The sequence below is a fragment of the Hemiscyllium ocellatum genome, chromosome 12, assembly GCF_020745735.1.
Source record: "Hemiscyllium ocellatum isolate sHemOce1 chromosome 12, sHemOce1.pat.X.cur, whole genome shotgun sequence".
In the NCBI taxonomy this organism is placed as follows: Eukaryota; Metazoa; Chordata; class Chondrichthyes; order Orectolobiformes; family Hemiscylliidae; genus Hemiscyllium; species Hemiscyllium ocellatum.
In genome coordinates, this window is record NC_083412.1 from 101768290 (window position 1) to 101789978 (window position 21689).

General features: G+C 44.8%; 1 protein-coding gene across 1 annotated transcript in view; it reads right to left on the reverse strand.

Annotated features, from left to right (window-relative positions):
* The window catches only part of rsph1 (radial spoke head component 1), a 63422-nt gene that overhangs the window by 14357 nt on the left and 27376 nt on the right, over window positions 1-21689 (reverse strand). The window contains exons 4-6 of the mRNA XM_060832841.1: window positions 21433-21523; window positions 19449-19584; window positions 11221-11292 (exon numbers count right to left, since the gene is read on the reverse strand). Coding sequence (XP_060688824.1) covers window positions 11221-11292; window positions 19449-19584; window positions 21433-21523 — 299 coding nt within the window. The remainder of the gene's footprint in view (window positions 1-11220; window positions 11293-19448; window positions 19585-21432; window positions 21524-21689) is intronic.

Sequence of the window (21689 nt, forward strand, 5' to 3'; positions counted from 1 at the left end):
TCTGACTCTGTTCAATTAGATTATGATGTTCCAATTATGCTGCTTAATAATTGTTTCCAACATTTTTCCAGCTATAGATGTTAGGTGAATCAGCCTATAATTGTCCAATTTTTGCCTCCTTCCCTTTACCCTCAAGACAGCTATCTGCATGTCTAAAAGCTTTTAGGTTATCAATCGTCAGCCAGAGAATATTAATAAGTCTTTATACCAAGGAATATTCTAGCCCAAGCAAGGACAATGTATTAGGTAAAAACAATGACTGCAGATGCTGGAAACCAGATTCTGGATTAGTGGTGCTGGAAGAGCACAGCAGTTCAGGCAGCATCCGAGGAGCAGTAAAATCGATGTTTCGGGCAGAAGCCCTTCATCAGGAATAAAGGACAATGTATTGATAAAAGGAAGAACTATTCACAGAAGGGCCAGTAGAAAGAACAAGGCCAGAAGTCAGGCAGTAAATATTGTTAAGGACATCACACAGCAAAGAACAGATTGCACACCCAGCATGGACTAAACAATACTCGAACTGCACTTTGTTCATATGTTTAGCTAGGAAGAAATAAAGCAAGCCTGAAAAGATGTCTGATGGAGAAATATCAGCCCATGAATCTGATAATTCACAGTACACCATACACAGGTTTTACGGCCCAGTGGGTTGCTTCTCCACCTCTGGCCCAGAAGGGCTTGACTGAAATCCCACCTCAAATGATGCTTTGTAGCAATCCCACATAATGGAAAAAGGTGAATGATAAATAAATCGCTACATCACAGAACATGTTAACACCATCTAGTCTAAAAGTAATGATTGGTTTATGACTTTTATACTGATGCCACTGGGAGTTTCAAGTGAATCTGAATTATCAGAGACACTCCATTGCTTTGTGCAACATCATGAGTTTTCCAGACCTGTTAGCAGTCTTTCAAGATGGTCAGTAAGATGAAATACAGGAAAGTAAGGTTGAGGCTCTCTGACAGAGTGATACTGATCCCAAGAGGATAAGTGAAGCTGAGAGCCCAACATAATGAAAGACAACTTGGTTTCCAGATGGTAGGTATTCAACAAAGTCCACTTCTCTCAGCTGAAGTAAGTCTAATGTTCAGGTAAGTACTCTTAAATGCGCCAGAAGATATCTTCAGCCATTTGCATGAGTGCTACCTTGTAGAATCTGTTGGTAGGTCAAAATCCTGAAACATCCTCCTCTAAGGACATTGTGGGTCTACCTACAGCACCTGGACTGCAAAGGTTCAAGGCATCAGCTCACCACCACCTTCTCAAGGTCAGCTAGGGATGGGCAATAAGTACTGGCCCAGCCAACAATACTGACATTCTATGAATAAATCAGAAAAAGTTCCAAAGTTTCAGAGGAATATCAGTGCAGATGTACAGGACGGTCAGTGATGTTTCTGGAGTGGAAAATACCATGGGTGATTTATAAGTCTTTGGATATGAGATGCAATGGAATAAGCCATTACAAACTACGTTGAGAATTTCAAACTACAATGCTAAAGACAACCAGATGCATGAACAATTAGAGAATAAACACAAATGTTATGCTCAGATGCAGAAAGAGTGCCTGGTTATTATCTTTGCTTGTGAGCATTTTCATCAACAACTGTTTTTGAGAGACCAAGTGACACACAAACTACTTCAAAGTATCTTCCTCAAAACACTTCTATCTGCTCCATAGCAGCTGCAAATAATGTTGTTCAGTTTGCAGAGACATCATCTGAATGTGAAATATAAGCGATAGAAAACGGATGCACTTGGTATTATGCTGTCAACAGCAGCACTCACTGTCATGAATCCCTGGTGTAGTGAGCTGGAAATCAAGCCCCACTATTCCCAGAGTGTTACCAACAAACTGACTAGCTCTCTGTACTTAACAAGAAAACAACTATTCGTTGCAAACAGATTGTTTTGAACCAACAGCAAAAAAGAAACAGGAATTCCTAACTTATGACTCTCTGTAATTTAAAATCTACTCCTTTAAAAATATTCTTGTACACATACAAAAAGACACTTAAAGAAACAGGGCATAAGTATGGGGATGAAACAAAATGTCAGTGAAGCACAACCCTGGCACCAGTCCAGATTACAGGTGTCAATGCAACGTTCTCTGTCAGTTCCCTTTCAATGTCTTTTCCACTCTTTAATGCCTGAGGTTGCGGACACACCAATTCTTGACTTGTCATTCACCAAATGAAATTCATTTTTTCAGTATCTCTGAAGGTCGTTTTCTCTTTTTGCTTTCAAGTAGAGAATTTGTTGAGACAGAGAGTCACTAATTGCTTCAAATGTTCTTCTATTTCTCCATTCACACCAGGGAGAGAGTGAGATTTTTTTTCTCTTTTACGGGATGTTTCTGCTGCATTGTCCAGGAACAAAGATGCCACTTGTCCAGGAACTAACCAAGAAGTTGTCACTATGCTAAGTACTCCTGAACCCACACATCTAGCCCTGGTTGAAAAACCAATCACAAGCCTGACACTGGGTAAAACAGCCCCTGGTCACAAACCCAGGGAGCCGAGGTGACAAGTAGGCACCCCACTACTTGAATAAGGCAAAATTGATGATATAACATACAATGAATTCCAATAACTTGTTTTCCTTAAGCACTGCAACATCATTCCCCATAGTCCCATGGTTTGAAACTGTTAATTTCCCCATTTTTTTGCAGTCCACAGTCTAGAAAAATAACTAGTCATCACAGTGTCTTATGTCTTCCAGGTTTAATCAGAAGCAACAGCTTCAACCCATCAGAAACATTCAATCTAAATGACAAGCTTCTTGCTAATAGAATGTTATTGCTTATTGCAAGGTGACAAGGGCATGAGACTTAAAAGCAGAGTAAGTTTTTTGACCTATCAAGTGTGCTCCACCGCTCACTAAGGTCAAGGCTCATCAACAATGTACTTCCTCCTCTTTCTAGTTCTACAGGGTCATCTGTTCACTCTGAGGCTATGTTCTATAATCTTAGTCTCTCTTACTAATGAAAACATCTTCTCCACATTTACTCTGTCCAGGCCTCTCAGTATTCCATAGGTTTCAATGAGATTCTCCACCCCTCCCTCCCCCACCCTATTCTTCTCAACTTCAACAAGTGCAGACCCTGTGTCCCCAACTACTCCTCACATGACAAGCTGTTCATCTCCAGTTCATTCTTGTAAATCTCCTCTGGACCTCCTCCTATGCCAGAACATCTTTCCTTAGATGGACTAAAATTGTTCACAATATTCCTACTGCGGATGGAATAGGGCCTTATACAGCCTTAGCAGTGCATCTCTGCCTTTGTATTCCAGCCCTCTTGATCTGAATGCTAACTTTGCATTTGCCTTCTGAACTGCCAACTGAACCTGCATGTTAACCTGAAGAGAATCCTGAATTTCCTTTGTGCTTCAAATTTCCAAAGCCTTTTCAAACCTCTTCTTATAGCGCATTCTCTCCAATCCAGGCATCATCCTGGTAAACCTTTTTTTCCTACTCTCTTCGAGACCTCCACATCCTTCCTATAATGTGGTGACAAGAACTGCACACAATACTCCAAATGTGGTCCAACTAAACTTTTAGACAGCTGCAACATGACTTGCCAACTTATATACTCAATGTCCCGATCGATTAAGGCAAGCATACTGTACACCTTCAACTTGTGTTGCCAGTTTCAGGGAGTTATGGATTTCTATCCCAAGGTTCCTCTATATATCAATGCACCTAAGGGGCCTGTTATTTACTGTATTCTTTCCTCTTCCAGTTGACTTCCCAAAATGCATTACCTCACACTTGTCTGGATTAAACTTCATCTGCCATTTCTCCACCCAACTTTCCAGTTGACCTAGATCCTGCTATAACCATTGATAACCTTCCTCACTATTCACAACTTCATCAATTTTAGTGTCATCAGCAAAGTTACTAATCAGGGCACCTACGTTTCATCCAAATCATTTAAATATATATTACAAACAAGAGAGTTTCCAGGATTGATCCTTGTGGAACACAACTGGTCACAGATCTCTAGTCAACAAAACACCCCTCCACAACTACCTTCTGTCTTCAACAGCCAAGCCAATTTTGGATCCAACTTTCCAACTCACCATGGATCACATGTAACTTATACTTCTGGGACCAGCCTACCATGAAGGACCTTATCAAATGCTTACTAAAGGTCCACATAGATAACATCTGTTATGAAGGTGTAGGTGTGTACTGTACCTATAAGAGAGACTGGAGCTGGCAAGGACTTAGAAAAGCACAGAGTATGCTGAACAAGGTAAAATTGTAACATTTGGTTGACACAAATAGCTTGTGCTGTGTTGCCATGGAACAAAAACAAATTCAAATTCAGCCAATCAGTTTAAATTATGCCCCAGATACCAAAATCCAATTGAATTTGAATTTTACTGTTTGGGATGGCATCAAACCAATGAAATAATCTGATGTTTTGGGGTATATACCCAGACATTTTGAACAGTTAAGGGGAGAACTACAAAGAGCTGCCAAGAAGCAACAGACTGCTAGCAAAATAAACCTCTGAAAGGTACCTGTCTAAAATCACCCACAGCAACCTTTTGTTTTTAGATCTTTCCCTGATCTGCTGACATATCTATTTCTATCTGTCCTGCTGGCTAATGTGAGGCCTATAGTACAACCACATCATAGTGACTACACCATTTTTATTCCTCAGTTCTACCCTTATGTCCTTTTTCAGTATAGCTGTGACCGTCTCCTTAATCAGTAATGCAATTCCTTGAGCCCTTTTGTATATCTCTCTATCAGACGTCCAACACCTAAACCCTGGAATGTCGAGTTGCCCTCTCTCAACTGTAATATCATAGTTTCATGTACTAAGCTAGACTCTAAGCTCACTTGCTTTACCTATTATACTCCTTACATGTTGTTGTGGTTCTGTTTGCTGAGCTGTTTCGTCCCCTGTCTAGGTGATATCCTCAGTGCTTGGGAGCCTCCTGTGAAGCGCTTCTGTGATTTTCCTCCGGCATTTGTAGTGGTTTGAATCTGCCGCTTCCGGTTGTCAGTTCCAGCTGTCTGCCTCAGTGGCCGGTATGTTAGGTCCGGGTACATGTGCTTATTGACTGAATCTGTGGATGAATGCCATGCCTCTAGGAATTCCCTGGCTGTTCTCTGTTTGGCTTGTCCTATAATAGTAGTGTTGTCCCAGTCGAACTCATGTTGCTTGTCATCTGAGTGTGTGGCTACTAAGGATAGCTGGTCATGTCGTTTCATGGCTAGTTGGTATTCATGGATGCGGGTTGTTAGCTGTCTTCCTGTTTGCCCTATGTAGTGTTTTGTGCAGTCCTTGCATGGGATTTTGTACACTACATTGGTTTTGCTCATACTGGGTATCGGGTCCTTCGTCCTGGTGAGTTGTTGTCTGAGAGTGGCTGTTGGTTTGTGTGCTGTTATAAGTCCTAGTGGTCGCAGTAGTCTGGCTGTCAGTTCAGAAATGTTTTTGATGTATGGTAGTGTGGCGAGTCCTTTGGGTTGTGGCATGTCCTCATTCTGTTGTCTTTCCCTTAGGCATCTGTTGTTGAAATTGCGGGGGTATCCGTTTTCAGCGAATACATTGTATAGGTGTTCTATACACGAGCACCCAAACTACAAATTTTTTTTTAGATTAGATTAGACTTACAGTGTGGAAACAGGCCCTTCGGCCCAACAAGTCCACACCGACCTGCCGAAGCGCAACCCACCCATACCCCTACATTTACCCCTTACCTAACACTATGGGCAATTTAGCATGGCCAATTCACCTGACCCGCACATCTTTGGACTGTGAGAGGAAACCGGAGCACCCGGAGGAAACCCACGTAGACACGGGGAGAATGTGCAAACTCCACACAGTCGCCTGAGTCGGGAATTGAACCCGGGTCACAGGCGCTGTGAGGCAGCAGTGCTAATCACTGTGCCACCGTGCCGCCCACGTATAGGTATAAGTATTCTAACAACGAGCACCCAAGCTACAAATCTTGTCCCAAACTTTGAATACTCCTTATATTAAAATTATTACACTTCAGACTCCCAGTCCCGCTATGTTCATTAACCTCACCCTTTCTGTACTTCCTGTGAAACATATTTGACTTACCTAAATCACTCCATATGCTGACCAATGGGCTCCCACCCCCTGCCACACCTGTTTAAGCCCTCTTCAGTGGGGTTCCTTCATCTCCAGCTCCCTCATCAAGTCTGCCTCATTACACATCAGCAAATCCTGAATTGCTTGATGTATCGTGGGCTCTATCACAAGCTGCTCCAAAAACCATCTTGTTGACATTTCACAAATTCTTTTCCTTGGAATCCGCAACCTGATTTTTCTCGTCCACCTGCATATTGAAGTCCCCCATGGTTATTCTAATATCGTTGTTATTATTGTTTAAAAGAGATGTATGAGGCAAGATTTTCACACAAAGGGTGGTGAGCACCTGGAATGTGCTGCCAGAGGAGGTGGTAGAAGCAGACACAACACCAAGTTATAATCCAACAGGTTTATTGAGAAGCACTAGCATTCGGAGTACTGTTCCATAACCACCTGATGAAGGAGTAGCCCTCTGAGTGCTAGTGTTGGACTATAACCTGGTGTTGTGTGATTTCTAACTTCGTCCACCCCAGTCCAGTACCTGCTCCTCCACGTCATAGCATTCAAGATGCAACTGACGAATCCATGAATAAGAAGGGAATAAAAGGATATGGATCTTGAAGTCGAGAGTATGGAAGGGCAAAATGTGTTGGCGCAGGTTTGGAAGGCTGAAGGGTCTGTTCCTATGCTGTTATGCTTCTTTGTTCTTTGTCCTAGTAGTGCCGTTCTTATATACCTTTTCTATCTCCTGATTTATTTTCTGTTCTACACTATCGCTATTCTTCTTACAAGTGTGAGAGGAGAATGATTTCAGGTAGACACGGGAAGCAACTTTTTTGCACAGAGAGTGGTTCGAGAGTGGAATGAACTTCAAGAGGAAGTGGCGGATATGGATAGAGTAACAACATTTAAAAGACATTTGGATAAATACATGAATAGGTCCTTTGCATCATGAATGGGAAATGTTTGGAGGGATATGAGCCAGGCACAGGCATGTGGGACTAGTTTTGTTTGGGATTATGCTCAGCATGGACTGGCTAGACCGAAGGTTCTGTTTCCGTGCTGTATGACTCGATGACTCTTTCTTACTACCATTTCCATAATGGAATTTCATGATCATGCCCATGAATTTCTATTGTGCCATTAATTTACATATTTTGTTCCAAACACTACCTGCATTCAAGTAAAGAGCCAACAAGCCCCCTAGTAACCCACCCTCCCCTCCTGGCACCTTCCCCTGCCACCGCAGGGATTGCAAACCCTGCGCCCACACCACCTCCCTCACCTCTATCCAAGGCCCCAAAGGAGCCTTCCACATCCATCAGAGTTTCACCTGCACATCCACCAATGTTATTTATTGTATCCGTTGCTCCCGATGCGATCTCCTCTATATTGGGGAGAGTGGACGCCTCCTCGCAGAGTGCTTCCGGGAACATCTCCAGGACACCCGCACCAAACAACCCCACGCGCTGTGGCCGAACATTTCAACTCCCCCTTCCACTCTGCCAAGGACATGCAAGTGCTGGGCCTCCTCCACCGCCGCTCCCTCACCACCCGATGCCTGGAGGAAGAACGCCTCATCTTCTGCCTTGGAACACTTCAACCCCAGGGCACCAATGTGGACTTCAGCAGTTTCCTCATTTCCCCTTCCCCCACCTCACCCCAGTTCCAACCTTCCAGCTCAGCACTGTCCTTATGACCTGTCCCACCTGTCAATCCTCCTTCCCACCTATTCGCTCCACCCTCCTCACCGACCTATCACCTTCACCCCCACCCCCATTCACCTATTGAACTCTCAGCTATCTTCTCCCCAGCCACACACACCCTCCCATTTATCTCTCCACTCTCGAGGCTCCCAGGTTCATTCCTGATGAAGGGCTCCTGCCTGAAATGTCGACTTTCCTGCTCCTCAGATGCTTCATGACTTGCTATACTTTTCCAGCACTACACGCTCTCGACTCTGATCTCTAGCATCTGCAGTCCTCATTTTCTCCTTTAATGTTGCCCTATTACCATTTTCTTCCCTTATTTACTGCTGTTTTCTACGTTTGAATACTTTATCCCTTCCTGTAATCTAGAGTATCACTTGCTGTGCAGTGATGGGGAAGAGGGTGGTGGTAAAGGTATTGTCACTGAACAAGTGACCTAGAGTATTATGTACAGTGCAGGGGTGGTGTGGCATTATGATAATGTCACAGGGTGAGTAACCCTAAATTCAAGGTTAATATTCTGAGGACATGAGAGTTCGAATCTCATCACGGCTGATAGTAAAACTTGAATTCAATAAAAACCTGGACTGAAAAAGGCTGGCATAATGGCAATCATGTAAGCATCGTCAATTGTCATTAAATGCCCATCTAGTTCAGTAATATCCTTTGAGGTAGCAAGTCTGTGGCCCTTACCTAGCCTGGCCTACATGTGACTCCAGACTCACAGCAGTGTGGTTGACTCTGAACCGCATTCTGGATAATTAAAGATTGATAATAAATGCTTGCTCAGCCAGTGATGCCTGTATCCCATGAAGAATAAAGTAATGGTCATCTTATCTTATATGAGGAATGATGTACATGCATTGGAAACAGTTCAGAGACTGATCATGCAACACGCTAGAAAATAGTGAACAACACTCCAAACCAATGCAAGCTACACCAGCCTTTGTCAAAGTAAAAGGTTCAGCCATGACTGGAGATAGCGTGGCCAAGCTGGAAGATGCATCCTTCAAACCCTTCCCATTGTTCGCAGCAGAATCCTGGCAAAGATAATCTGAAATTAGTGAAGATACAAACCACACATTGTAGTGATTGTAACGAGGTCAACCAGGTGGACATCACAGAATATGAGATCACTGGGGCTGTTGACCCAGCCAAATCAGGAACACCCCCCCCCCTCCCCCACCCCAGACAGATATAAACAGGAGTGTCAGATTTTCTGTTCATTCTGTGAGCTGGCTCTAAGGGAGTCGGATCAGTGTCAAGTATTATGCATGTGTGAATAAAGGGTGACTTGGTGAGTGAATACTGGCCTCTGTGGAGTTATTCCACACATCACCCTGATTCAGTTTATAACCCCACACAATCTCAATTCACTTTATAAACTGAATCAGGGTCACATGAAATCTGAACTGAATTGAGATCATGTGGGGTTATAAACTGAATCAGGGTGATGTGTGTTTTATTTTGTTTGTTACAGTATTTCTTTAAGGAATAGTTCCTCAATTACACTGATTTTCAAGTTCAGTTGTTTCTTCTGGAGCATGAAGTAAAACTCAACAAAGCCAGGGTTCAAATTCTACTCTGAGGCTTCAGTGAAACAATGATGACCTCCAGGGTAGCAATGAGGGAATGGTGCCTTTCAGATGAAACCCCAGGCTCTGGCTGCCTACTTACATATATAAAAAATTATACACCAATCAGTAAAGCTGGGACAGTTGAGTTCAGAGATGTATGGCTTGTGCTGTTTCACTCTGTAAATAATTATTAAGACAAACTAAAGGCTGGGTTTGGGTCAATGCCTCATTAACTGGCTTTTGTGATTATAATTGAAGTTACTTCCTTGCAGAAGACTAATATGAAGCACAGTGCACTATAAATGTGGATGAACTTACAGACCTTGGTGTTCATGAACACAAATCTCTAAAGCTGGAAGGGCAAGGTATTTACCGTGTAAGGGTTAGCTGGGTTTGTAAATACAAGGATGGAATATGGAAGTGAAGACATTTTAGTGGAACTTTATGATCACAGGTTACACCTCAGCTCATATATTATGTTAATTTACATCACACTTCAGCAAAGGTGTAAAAGGCTCCGAAAGGGAACAAAGGATTCCCATCATAGACAAGCAGGAGACTAGAAGGACACAGCAGCCAGGCATCATCAGGAGGTGGAAAAATCAACGATTTGGGTGTAAGGCTTCTTCATGACCGGGGAGGGGAGGGTGGGTTAGGGGAGCTGCAGATAAAGGAGTGGAAGGGCAGGGTGTTGGTGGTGGTGGTGATGGTGATGGTGGGAGCGGGGAGGAAGTTGGTGAACACAGGTAGAGAGTACGACCTGGTGGTCGATGGGAGGAATCCAGTTGGTGGCTCGAAGGAAGGGTCGATGAGAAGAATGGAAGGGAGAGGGGAGGAGCTGAGAATGGAGTCAGGGATGGGAAGGGAGGTCATTTGAAATTGGAGAACTCAATGTTGAATCCTCTGGACTGTAGGCTGCCCAAGTGGAAGTTGAGATGTTGTTCTTCCAATTTGAGGTCTGATTCGTTGTGGCAATGGAAGAAGCCAAGGATGGTCATGTAGGAAAGGGAGTGGGAAGGGGAAGCCCACCCTTCAAAGTAGTCCCATCAGCTGGGACCATAACAAGATGGACAAACCATTCCCTCTAAGAATAACCAGAAGACATCGGTTTCAAGCCATTGCAAAAAGATCTAGAGAGGAGAGAGAATTTTCCTCTCAAAGAATTTTTCTTTTCATTTTAATTCATTCACAGATTGTGGGCATCACTGGCTGGGCCATTTATTGCCCATCAGACTCATTGTTGTGAGTCTGGAGTCAGATGTAGACCACACCCGGTAGGAATGTTAGTTTCCTTCTCTGAAGGACATTCATGGACGAGATGGGCTTTTCCTGATAATCGGCAGTGGTTTCATGCTCATCATTAGACTTTTAATTCCAGATTTTTATTGAATCCAAATTCTACCATCTGCCATGGTGGAACCTTACCTGAGTCTCCAGATCAGTGGTCTCACAATAATACCGCATTGCCATTGCAATAATCAGATGTCCCAACTCAAAGAATTGTCAGATTTGGAGCACGGGACCTGAAAAGCTGATAGATGCTGTTTGCGTATATTGCATAAGGCAGCTGGAGAGCTCTCGGAGAGTGAGGAACTAACATGGCTAGGGACAGAAAGGTGGGAGGGGTCAGGAGCTTTTTCAAATAACCAGCATAGGCTCGATGGCCAAATAACCATTTTTTTGTACCAAAAGTTTCAATCATATTATGCTTGTCCTCATATCCTGCAAAGAGATCCTCGTGAATAAGTCCTTGTGAAAACATGAAAAATTAAGTGATCACAGGGGTCACCTTCAGGATACAGTTTCTGATGAGTGCAATTCTGTCAGCTCGCTGTCTCCCCCAGCAATTACCTGCTCTATCTGAAGGTATTCTCCATGCTGCTCACAGCCAAAGTCAAAGATGTATTTCCCTCGACCTGTAGGCTGTAGAAATGAAGCAAAATAAATTTTAGTCGAACTTGCCATAATTGATCCAGTTCTCCACCACTTTTGGAATATCGTGAGCAGTTTTGGGCCCATATCCAAGGAAGGACGTGCTGGCTTTGGAGTGGGTCCACAGGAGGTTTACTAGAATGATATAAAACCATAAGACCATAAATCATAGGAGCAGAAAATAGGCCATTCAGCCCATTGAATCTGCTCCGCTATTCAATACGGCTGATAGGTTTCTCAACCCCATTCTCCCGCTTTCTCCCCTTGATACTCAAGAACCTATCTATCTCAGATTTAAATACACTCAATGACCTGGCTTCCACACCTTTCGGTGGCAATGAATTACATAGATTCATCACTCTCTGGCTGAAGAATTTTCTCCTTATCTCCGTTCGAAAACGGTTTCCCATTACTCGAAGTCTGTGTCCTCGAGTCCAAGTATCTCCTGCTAATGGAAACATTTTCCCAACATCTACTCTATCCAAGCCAATTAGTGTATTCTGTATGTTTCAGTTAGATCCCCCCTCAGCCTTCTAAACTCCATCGAGTAACGATCTAGAGTCCTCAAACGTTCTTCATACATTCAGCTTTTCAATTCTGGGACCATTCTCATGAACCTCCTCTGAACACACTCCAGGTCCAGAACATCCTTCCTGAGATATGGGGCCCAAAACTGCGCACAATACTCCAAATGATCCTGGTGATGAAGCGCTTGACAGTCGAAGGGCAGTTGAAGATTCTGGTTCTGTACTCATACTGAGCAACCTGGATAGAGTGGGTGTCAAAAAGGATAATTCCACAATAGGAGAGGCCAGGACCCAAGTGCACAGACTCAGAGTGAGGAGATGATCCTTTAGAACTGAGATGAGGAGGAATTTCTTCAGCCAGAGGGTGGTGAATCTGTGGAACTCATTGCCACAGAGGGCTGTGGAGGCCAACTCATTGAGTGGATTTAAGACGGAGATTCTTAACTATTAAGGGGATCAAAGATTATGGAGAGAAGCAGGAGAATGGGGTTGAGAAACAAATTCGGCAGAAGTGGGTACTGCGGATGCTGGAAATCAGAGTCTAGATTAGAGTGGTGCTGGATTTTCCTGTTCCTTGGATGCTGCCTGACCTGCTGTGCTTTTCCAGCATGACTCTAATCTAGCCCCTGAGAAACAAATTAACCATGATTGAATAGTGGAGCAGACTCAATGGCAGAATGGCCTAATTCTGTTCATATATCTTCTGATCTGCCAGTACATACATGAGAAGCCTCTTGATACAGAGATTTTGGAAGATCATTGTCCTTTCACTGCTTACTGCACTGTTTGATGGTGTTTCTCTTCTACTGATAAACTCAGTTGTCCAGAAAGCCGAGAAGGAGAAAGTGAGGGCTATAGGTCTGGAGATTAAAGTCAAAAAGTGTGCCACTGGAAAAGCACACCTGGTCAGACAGCATCCAAGGAACAGGAGAGTAGAACTTTTGAGCATAAGCTCTTCATCAGGAATGTGAGGGAGGCCCAAGGGCACTGAGAGATAAATGGGAGGGCGGGGTGAGGTTGGGGGAAGGTAGCTGGGAATGCGATAGGTAGATGAAGGTGGGGGGTGATGGTGATAGGTTGGAGCCGAGGGTGGAGAGGATAGATGGGAAGGAAAATGGACACATAGAACTGTTCAAGAGGGCGGGCTGAGTTGGAGGGTTGGATCTGGGATACGGTGGGGGGGAGGGGAGATGAGGAGTTAAATGATAGTGAAACCAACATTGATCCAGTGTGGTTGGAGGGTCCCAAGGCGGAAGATGAGGCATTCTTCCTCCAGACGTTGAGTGGCTAGAATCTGGTAGTGAAGGAGGCCCAGGAATTGCATGTCCTTATGGAGTGGGAGGGGAAGTTCAAGTGTTCGACCACATGGCGATGGGGTTGTTTAGTGTGTGTGTCCCAGAGATGTTCTCTGAAATGTTCCTCAAGTAGAGACCAGTCTCCCCAGTAGAGAGGAGACCACATCAGGAGCAACGGACACAGTAGATGACGTGTGCGAAGGTGCAAGAAAATCTCTGCTGGATGTGGAAGGATCCCTTGGGGCCTTGGATGGAGGTAAGGGGAGAGGTGTGGGCACAGGTTTCACACCGCTTGCAGTAGCAAGGGAAGGTGCAGGAGTGGAGGGTGGATTGGGGGGAGAAATGGACCTAACGAGGGATTCGCAAAGGGAATGGTCTCTGCAGAATGCAATTAGGGGTTGGGAGGAAAACAAAATCCCTGGTTATGGAGTCTGTTTGTAATGATGGATATGTTGGAAGGTGGTGTGTTGTATCCACAGGTTGATCGGGTGGAAGGTGAGGTCCAAAGGGGTTCTGTCTTTGTTGCGATTGGCGGGGTGGGATTCAAGGATGGAGGTGCAGGAAGTGGAGGAGATGCCCTGGAGGGCATCATTGACCATGTGGGAAGGGAAATGGCAGTCCTTGAAGGAGGAGGCCATCTGGGATGCTACATGGTGCAATTGGGCCCCCTGGGAGCAGATGCTATGGAGGTGTAGGAATTGGGAGTAAGAGATAGCGTTTTTGCAGGAAGTAGGCTGGGAGGAGGCATAGTCCACGTAGCTGTGGGAGTCGGTGGGTTTGAAGTAGATGTCTGTGTTGAGTTGGTCACTGGAAATGGTGATGGAGAGGTCCAGGAAGGGGAGGGAGGTATCCAAGATGGTCGAAGTGAACTTAAGGTCAGGGTGGAAGGTATTCATGAAGTTGACGAACTGTTCAGTTTCCTTGTGGGAGCATGAGGTGGCGGCGATACAGTCATCGATGTAGCTGAGGAAAAGGTGAGGAAGGGTACCAGTGTAACTGCGGAAGATGGACTGTTTCACATACCCGGTGAAGAGACAGGCATAGCTGGGGCCCATGTGGGTGCACATAGCTATCCCTTTGGTCTGAAGAAAGTGGGAGGATTCGAAGGAGAAATTGTTGTGGGTGAGGACCAGTTCAGCCAATTGAAGGAGTGCGTTGGTGGAAGGGTACTGGTTGGGTCGGCAGGAGAGGCAGAAAGGGAGGGCTTGGAGCTTTCATCATGGTAGATAGATGTGTACAGGGAGTGGATGTCCATGATGAAGATGAGGCGTTGAGGGCTGGGGAACTGAAAATCATGGAGAAGGTGGAGGGTGTGGGTGCTGTCTCAAATGTATGTGGGAGATCTTGGACTAAGGGGGACAGGACGGTGTTAAGGTATGTGGAGGTAAGTCTGGTGGGGCAGGAGCAGGCTGAGAGGATGGGTTGATCGGGACAGTCAGGTTTGTGAATTTTGGGTAGGAGGTAGAACCGGGAAGTGCAGGGTTCCCAGACTATGTGGTTAAAAGCTGTTGGTGGGAGATCCCCTGAGGTGATGAGGTTGTGGACAGTCTGAGTGAGTTTGGTGATGGGGGGGGGCGGGGGGGTTGTGGTCAAGAGGGCAGTAGGAGGAAATGTCCGCAGGTTGGCACCTGGCTTCAGCCCCCAACCCCCTCCCTGTCCACTGGTTGGATGGTGATGTTGGGTTTGGAACGGAGGGAGTGGAGGGCTGCATGTTGCAAGGGTGAGAGGTTGGAGTGAGTGAGAGGGTGGACAGGCTGAGGTGGTCAATGTCCTGTCAGCAGTTGGAGACGAAGAGATTGAGGACGGGCAACAGAACAGCATGAGGTGTCCAAGTGGATGGAGTATGTTGGAGGTGGGAGAAGAGATCCTGGGCCTCCTCCACAGCCTGATGCCTGGAGGAAGAATGGATCATTTTCCACCTTGGGACCCTCCAACCACATAGAATCAATGTTGATTTTGTCAGTTTCTCTCCTGCGCCCACCTTATTCCAGATCCAACCCTCCAACTCGGTACCGCCCTCTTGAACTGTCCTACCTGTCCACCCTCCGCACTAACATATCACTATCACCCCCCAACATCATCTACCTACCTTCCTCCAGCCCCATCCCCTCCCATTTATCTCTCATCCCCCTCGGGTCTCCCAACATTCCTAATGAAGAGAGTATACTCGAACTGTCGATTCTCCTGCTCCTCGGATGCTGCCTGACCGGCCGTACTTTTCCAGCACCACTCTTTGTCAGGAAACTGAGAAACCAACTACAGAAGAATGCTGCCAGACAATCTTCAGCACATTGGTCCCGTCTGTTCCAAACTATGATTATCCAGCAATGAAAGCAGTAAACCTCATTCCTTAACTCTCTTGAAAGAATTAACAGTATTAACAAGATGAGCCACAGCCCATATTACTGTTGAGAGGTTCTGATAAGTCATACAGTCCTTCAACCCTTTTGAAACCAGAATGTCCACAGTTCTATACTCCAGTTGCCATAATCCTTTAGTATTTCTGTTTACTTTCAGTAACATTCTCTTCCTTCATTACCCGATGCCCATTATTAGCAGTGTGTACCATCTACAAGATGCACTGCAGTAAGTGGCCAAGGCTTCTGAGACAATAACTTCCAAACCCACCAAGAAAGACAAGGGCAGCCAATGCACGGGAACCACATCAGCCTGACTTGGAAATATATCAATGTGCCTTTGCTGCCGCTGGATCACGATCCTGGAACTCCTTCCCTAACATGTACCTACACCACCTGGATTGCAGCATAGAACATAGAACATAGAAGGATACAGCGCAGTACAGGCCCTTCGGCCCTCGATGTTGCGCCGACCGAATCCTACCTAACCTATACTAGCCCAATAACTTCCAAATGCCTATCCAATGCCCGCTTAAATGACCATAAAGAAGGAGAGTTCACCACTGATACGGGCAGGGCATTCCATGAACTCACAACCCGCTGTGTGAAGAATCTACCCCTAACATCTGTCCTATACCTACCACCCCTTAATTTAAAGCTATGTCCCCTAGTAACACCTGACTCCATTAGCGGTAAAAGGTTCTTAGTATCTACCCTATCTAAACCCCTAATCATCTTATACACCTCTATCAAATCTCCCCTAAACCTTCTCTTCTCCAATGAGAACAGCCCCAAGTGCCTCAGCCTTTCCTCATAAGATTTTCCTACCATTCCAGGCAACATCCTGGTAAACCTCCTCTGCACTCGTTCTAAAGCTTCCACATCCTTCCTATAGTATGGCGACCAAAACTGCACACAATACTCCAGATGAGGCCGCACCAGAGTCTTATACAACTGCAACATGACCTCAGGACTCCGGAACTCAATTCCTCTGCCAATAAAGCCCAGTACACCATATGCCTTCCTCACAGCACTATTTACCTGGGTGGCAACTTTCAGAGATCTGTGTACATGGACACCAAGATCCCTCTGCTCATCCACACTACCAAGTAGCCTACCATTAGCCCAGTAATCCATCATCTTGTTATTCCTACCAAAGTGAACGACTTCGCACTTAGCTACATTGAATTCCATTTGCCACATTTCCGCCCAGCTCTGCAACTTATCTATATCCCGCTGTAACCTACCACTTCCTTCCTCACTATCCACAACTCCACCGACTTTTGTGTCATCCGCAAACTTGCTTACCCAGCTTTCAAGTCCTTCCTCTAGATCATTTATAAAGATAACAAAAAGCAATGGTCCCAAAACAGATCCTTGTGGTACACCGCTAGTAACTGCGCTCCAAGATGAACATAATCCATCAACTACTACCCTCTGTCTCCTTCCAGCCAGCCAATTCCTAATCCAAACCTCTAATGTATCCTCAATGCCATACCTCCGAAGTTTTAGCATTAGCCTACCATGGGGAACCTTATCGAACGCCTTACTAAAATCCATATACACAACATCTACTGCTTTACCCTCATCCACTTCCTTGGTCACCTTCTCAAAGAACTCAATAAGGTTTGTGAGGCACGACCTGCCCTTCACAAAACCATGCTGGCTATCCCTGATCACGTTATTCCTACCCAGATGTTCATAAATCTTATCCCTTACCATTCTCTCTAAGACTTTGCCCACCACTGAAGTCAGACTCACTGGCCTATAGTTGCTAGGGCTATCCCTACTCCCTTTCTTGAACAATGGGACCACATTCGCTATCCTCCAGTCCTCTGGTACTATTCCTGTTGACAACGACGACATAAAAATCCAGGCCAATGGCTCTGCTATCTCCTCCCTAGCTTCCCATAGGATCCTGGGGTAAATGCCATCAGGCCCAGGAGACTTATCTATATTCATCCTTTCCAATATTCCCAAAACCTCTTCCCTGCATATTTCCAGGGCATCCATTCTAATTATTTGTGACTCCATATTCACATCAGCAACAGTGTCCTGTTCCTGAGTGAATACTGAGGAAAAGTACTGATTTAATGTCTCTCCAATCTCCTCCGCCTCCACACACAACTTCCCACTACTATCCTTGACTGGACCGATACCTACCCTAGTCATCCTTTTATTCTTGACATACCTATAGAAAGCCTTTGGGTTTTCCCTAATCCTACCAGCTAAAGACTTTTCATGTCCCCTTCTCGCTTCTCTTAGCTCCCTCTTTAGCTCCTTCCTGGCTACCTTATAACACTCAATCGCCCCTACTGAACCTTCACGCCTCATCTTTACATATGCCGCCTTCTTCCCTTTCACAAGGGACTCCAATTCCTTACTAAACCACAGCTGCCTCACAAGGCCCTTTACACCATGCCTGACTGGTACATACCTATCGAGGACACGCAGTAGCTGCTCCTTGAACACTCCCCACATCTCATTAGTGTTCTTCTCTTGAAGCCTGTTTTTCCAATCCACACATCCTAAGTCATGCCTCACTGCATCATAATTTCCCTGCCCCCAGCTATAGCTCTTGCCCTGCGGCACACGATTATCCTCTCCATCACTAAAGTAAAAGTCACCGAGTTGTGGTCACTGTCCCCGAAGTGCTCACCTACCTCCAAGTCTAACACCTGGCCTGGTTCATTACCTAGAACCAAATCCAATATAGCCTCCCCTCTTGTTGGCCTGTCGACATATTGTGTCAGGAAACCCTCCTGCACACATTGTACAAACACCGACCCATCTAATGAACTCGAGCTATAGCTCTCCCAGTCAATATCTGGGAAGTTAAAGTCCCCCATAACAACCACCCTGCTACCTTCACTCTTTTCCTGAATCATCCTCGCAATATTATCCTCTACTTCTCTAGGACTATTAGGAGGCCTGTAGAAAACACCTAACAGGGTGACCTCACCTTTCCTATTTCTAACCTCAGCCCAAACTACCTCAGATGGCAAGTCCTCTTCCATCGTCCATTCCACTGCTGTGATACTGTCTTTGACAAGTAATGCCACGCCTCCCCCTTTTTTACCCCCATGTCTGATCCTACTAAAACATTTGAACCCTGGAACGTGCAACAGCCATTCTTGTCCCTGTTCTACCCACGTCTCTGTAATGGCCACAACATCGAAGTCCCAGGTACCAACCCACGCTGCAAGTTCACCTACCTTATTCCTTATACTTCTGGCATTGAAGTATACACACTTCAATCCACCTTTCTGGTTACAGGCACCCTCCTTAGAGATCGCTGCATTATTCCTAACCTCCCTACACTCAAGGTCCTGTACCCTAAAGCTACAGTCCTGGTTCCCATGCCCCCGCGGAGTTAGTTTAAACCCTCCCAGAGAGATACTGCTGAAATTCCTGCCACAAACACAACACTTACATTGTTATTGAGCAGTTCAGGAAGCTAGCTGACCACCACCTTCTCAGGGACAATTAATGTTGGCCTATCACTGAATTAAAAATAAAAATGATCTTGCACAAAGCTTAATGATTGTATGGAGTGTACAAAGTCAGAAGTCAGATGACACCAGGTTATAGTCAAACAGGTTTATTTGCAATCACACACTGCTCCTTTGCGCTCCAAAAGTTTGTGATTTCAAACAAACCTGTTCGACTATAACCTGGAGTCATGTGACTTCTGACTTTGTTCAGGAGAAAGTGAGGACTGCAGATGGTGGAGATCAGAGTTGAGAGTGTGGTGCTGGAAAAGCACAGCAGGTCAGGCAGCATCCAAGGAGCAGGAGAATCAACGTTTTGGGCAAGAGCCCTTCATCAGGAACCTGACTTTGTCCACCCCCAGTACAACACTAGCATCTCCACATCATGTATGGAGTGAGGAAGCACAGTGATTCAAGGGACAATTGTGGTGAGGTGAGAGATACTGCTGAAATTCCTGCCACAAACACAACACTTACATTGTTATTGAGAAAGTTGCCCTGGTATCGGTGGTTCAGGTGAATGAGCTCTCCAGCTTCGATCTGCTTTCCATGAACCCAGGTTCCCACATATTTGGAGCCAGCCTGTGCATACATGTAGGTTCCCTGACCATGCCTGGTGAAGGAAAGCAATAAAAACAGAGATCCAGATGAAAGGTGTATGACTGAAAGATACATCACTTTCTTGGATTTCAAGTGAGTGGTATGTGGATGTTGGTCTATTTTTGTGAACCCTCTTGAAAATTAACTCCATTAATCCTTCTTGAACAATGATTTTAAACCACAATGTGCCTCCTGAAATGTGAATGGAAGGTTGGTTATACACCCAGAGAAAATATTAAGTTATTGATTTAGCAGCAGTTTAATTGAACAGTTTGATGGAGACTCTAACTGGGGTCAGAAGCATGTGTAATCTGTCCAAGAAAAAGCAGACTGTTTAGAGTAGTTAGGGGAATAGGTTACTTCAGTGAAGTGTTGATTGTGAACCTTGTTTAGAACTCTGAAAATTATTAATAGGCTGACAAAATCTAAGCTCTCAATTGTGTGAGGATCCAGCTAAGAAAACTGCACAGGTTGCAGGGCCAGACTGACATGAAGCGGTTGATCAGGAACTAGTCTTTCTAGGGTTTGGTGTTATGGCAAAGTAATGGTGTTAGGATTAGATGAGATTTTGTTTTACTATGTATTTTGACATTTTAAAAACTATTTATTTAGATAGTTTGGTCTGATTGATTATTTTTATTTCTTGTGTGTGTAATAACCTTTGGTTGCACTGACGAAACTAATCTGCCATATTGTGTGTATCAGTGAAAGACCTTCTGGTAAAAAGAATCTATCAAGTGAGATTTCATTCTGGGATCTGATCTGTCCAGTATTTGATGCAGACTTGATCAGCTGGGATCATAACAACACTTTCAAAATATACAAATCCTTCACAATTTTACCATGCGTTACTTATCTAATGGGCCATTGAGAACTTTATCAACTGTCAACTTTTATTTAACAAATACACCAAGATAGCTGCCCAGTAAGATTATCCAGTGAGTAGCTATGCATTTAGGGAACAGGCTTCCAGACTCGTTCCGTATCTTGTGCTGAATAGCATGTGGAATCAGTGTTCTCTGAGTTGGGAAGAGGCTATCAAAGGGTGTTACTGCAGTTATCATTATCTCAAGACTCCATTTGGACAGAGGATAAGAGCAAGGTTGGTCTCCATGGTGATGGTTCTCATGGTGTAAACTTGTAGTCTGAGATCACAACTTAACCTTGGACTTTGACTTAAATGCCTGAGGGTAGCTCATTCCAGCAGAAACCAAGGGCTTTCATCACAGAGTGAAGATGAGGTGAGAAACAATGAGCTTTCACATCCCATCCTACCAAGTAACCTTTCTCCTCAGGAAACTGACCTCTTGCATTTGATAAAGCTGCGAATTGATCATATTGGAATTGTAATTGATCTGACTGTTAGAGGGTAGTTGAAATGTGTGGCACTGGAAAAGCACAGCAGGTCAGGCAGCATCCGAGGAGCATGAGATTTGACATTTTTGACATAAGCTCTTCATCAGGAATGTTTCTGACGAAGGACTTATGCCTGAAACGTCAATTCTCCTGTTCCTTGGATGCTGCCTGACCTGCTGTGCTTTTCCAGCGCCACACTATTTGATTCTGACCTCCAGCATCTGTAATCCTCATTTTCTCCTGTGTTAGAGGGCAAACAGCCTCACTCTAAATGGCCAAGTACTGCGACCTGATGTGGTTATATATTACAGTGAGATCAATCAGCCAAACTGCAAAGAAATTCTAACTGCTGATGTTATCCCACCTCATGTCAACATCATCAACTCAGAAATTAGCGAACTTACTTGGTTACAATGTTAAAATTTAACAGCCCTCCCATCCCCATCCCCACCCCCACAATGAGCAGAAGGCTGGTATTACACTCTATATTAGACCTGTGTTGTACCTTTGATGAGCAAGCCATTCTCCAGTATATGTATCACCATTTGGATAATAATAAGTTCCTTCTCCGTGTCGCTGATCATGGGCCCAACTTCCTGCATGAGACAAGGAACAGAGTTGGTGGGTGACCAGGAGGGATTGCAGGATAGCAGATTGTGTGAGTGACTGACTAACTCCCCAGGTGTACAGTCCTGTCACAGGGTGATTAAATGAGCCCTTAATAGAGGAGCCCTGTCACTTGTTATTGACTGGCTCCTGGAT